Source organism: Alosa sapidissima, chromosome 1, assembly GCF_018492685.1.
Source record: "Alosa sapidissima isolate fAloSap1 chromosome 1, fAloSap1.pri, whole genome shotgun sequence".
In the NCBI taxonomy this organism is placed as follows: domain Eukaryota; kingdom Metazoa; phylum Chordata; class Actinopteri; order Clupeiformes; family Clupeidae; genus Alosa; species Alosa sapidissima.
In genome coordinates, this window is record NC_055957.1 from 20,813,840 (window position 1) to 20,816,339 (window position 2,500).

General features: G+C 41.7%; 1 protein-coding gene across 1 annotated transcript in view; it reads left to right on the forward strand.

Moving 5' to 3' along the window:
- LOC121715149 (CUGBP Elav-like family member 5) overlaps nucleotides 1-2,500 on the forward strand; it is a 117,079-nt gene that overhangs the window by 109,830 nt on the left and 4,749 nt on the right. Inside the window, exon 9 of the mRNA XM_042100572.1 lies at nucleotides 999-1,082. Coding sequence (XP_041956506.1) covers nucleotides 999-1,082 — 84 coding nt within the window. The remainder of the gene's footprint in view (nucleotides 1-998; nucleotides 1,083-2,500) is intronic.

A 2,500-nucleotide genomic window follows, 5' to 3' on the forward strand; every position in this document is an offset into this window, starting at 1 on the left:
AAACATGAACATTTAATCACTAGCATGGGAATAACTGAGGCATCATCTGCGTCGGGCTCTGGTCGGGTTCGGACATAAAAATGAAAATGCCTGTTGGGTTCAGGTCGGGTTTGGACGCAACTCTGTCGGATGCGGCCCGAACCGCACTCTAGTGCACACACACACACACACACACACACACACCCAAACACACTGCCCCACCGTGGCCAATAAACTACAGCAGGCCTTCACTGGGGTGCAGCAGTGGACAGGTACACACACACACACACATACACACACACTTACAGAGAGAGAGAGAGAGGAGGGGGTATTATTCCCCTTGACAAATTCCTGACTGCTTTTCTTATGTGAGATCTGTGCCATCACACACACACCCACACACACTCACATACTGTCTGTGCTGCTTGTAGTAATCTCATCAAACATGGCTGACCTCTATCAGCCTTCCGTCTGTCCTTCCTGTGTGTGTGTGTGTGTGTGTATGTACCATCAAACACAGCTGACCTCTATGGTCAGCTCTCTGCCTCTATGATCCCCCCTCTCTCTCTCCCTTCCTCCCTCTCTCTTCTCCCTCTCCCTGTGATTGTATATTCAGCCTGCACTCTCACTCCAGGCCAGTGTCCTCTCTGTCCCTCACGACTTGGGGACAGAGCTCACCCACACCTGGCCTGCACTCGCCAGAACCAGGCTGGAGTGGCGCCAGAGCGGTGTGTGTGTGTGTGTGTGTGTGTGTGTGTGTGTGTGTGTGTGTGTGTGTGTGTGTGTGTGTGTGTGTGTGTGTGTGCGCGCGTGTGCGTGTGTGTGTGTGTGCGCGCATGTTGTGGGGGTTGTGAGTGACAGCTGTAATCCTGGCATGAGCGGCGCTGTCATTCGGACATTTCTTGCACTCTGATATTTCAAATTGCACTGGGCCATGATCCTGTCATATCGCATTAAAACCAAAAGGTCAACATTCTCTCTCTCTCTCTCTCTCTCTCTCTCTCTCTCTCTCTGTGCAGCCATCTACCCCTCTACCACACTGACCCCTGTTGGTCAGACGCTGCCACAGCAGGCTCAGCTAATTCAGCAGCAGCAGAGAGAAGGTGAGTTTGAAATCCTTCTGCTGCCTCACATTACAGTAATAATCAGAGGTATAAACCAACGGCTTCAGAAAGTAAAAGTCCTGACACATTTTCGTACCAACCAGTCACTTAATCAGATGATTCTAATTAGCACAACTCTTAAGCCAGGTACATCAGCTATTTAGTGAAATCACATGCGTTAAGCACACAAGTCGAACCCATATATGGCAGGACTTTTACTTTCTGAAGTCGGACTTTAACATCTCTGATAATAATGCCTCATCAGTCTCATTAGGACTGAAGCAACACATTATCATATTATTACATTATCAATGAATCATTGCATTATTATTACATTATCAGTGAATCATCGCATTATTATTACATTATCAGTGAATCATCACATTATTATTACACGGCCCTTCATAATGCTGAAGAATGCTCCATTCACTTCATTCAAAAGTGAAAGCCGACGGTTGATCAGCTGCGTTCTAAAGAATGTTTGATTCAAGAGTGAAAGATCAAGAATCACCGCACACTGATCACTATTAAAATAATATTTATTTTTGAACAAACAACGTGTTTCGCCTAGCGCTTCATCAGGTTCGCTCTGTACCACCCCCCCTTTTTTTCCACAGGTGAATAAATCAGGTAATGTCACATGACCTTGTTGGGTGATATTTAAGCTACATATCAATTAGTTCATAATTTCATTAACAACATCAATATACTTATTAAACAACACAGAATTAATAAGTTCACATACAACATCAGTAGTTCATAAATTCATAAAACACCTAAGAATTAGTTCATATGTTTAGGTGGCACCAGTAATTCATAAACACCTAATCATTTAGTACATAAGTTCATTAACAGCATCAATCAAACAACATCAGTAATTCAGTGATCAGTAATTCATCAATTTATAAAATCCACCTAATAATTTTGTTCATAAGTTCATAAACAACATCAACAGTTCATCAGTTTATCAACACCTCTAACATTTAATTAATTCCACAATATCAAGATGTGCATAAGACAGTACCTTATTAGTTTGAATATACAAAATAATTTTTACAAGCCAGTTATTCTGTTCACAAAAAAACACTCAAGTCTTGTTTTTCATTAAGTCCATATGGTTCGACTGTATTCAATTTGTGAATCCAGTAAGCCTCCCTTTTAAGCAATTGTTTTATCAAATCACCACCTCTTACATTAGGTTCAACCCTCTCAATGCCAATGAATCTCAATGTAGTGGCTGAACCATGGGTTCTGTCCTTGTAATGTCTAGCAATAGCGTAATCCATATTGTTATTTCTAATAGAAGCTTTGTGTTCAGCAATACTGTAACTTCAAATTTCTTTTTGTTTGGCCTATATACATCAAGCCACAAGGGCATTTTAACATGTACACTACATGTGTAGAGAGACAATTGATAA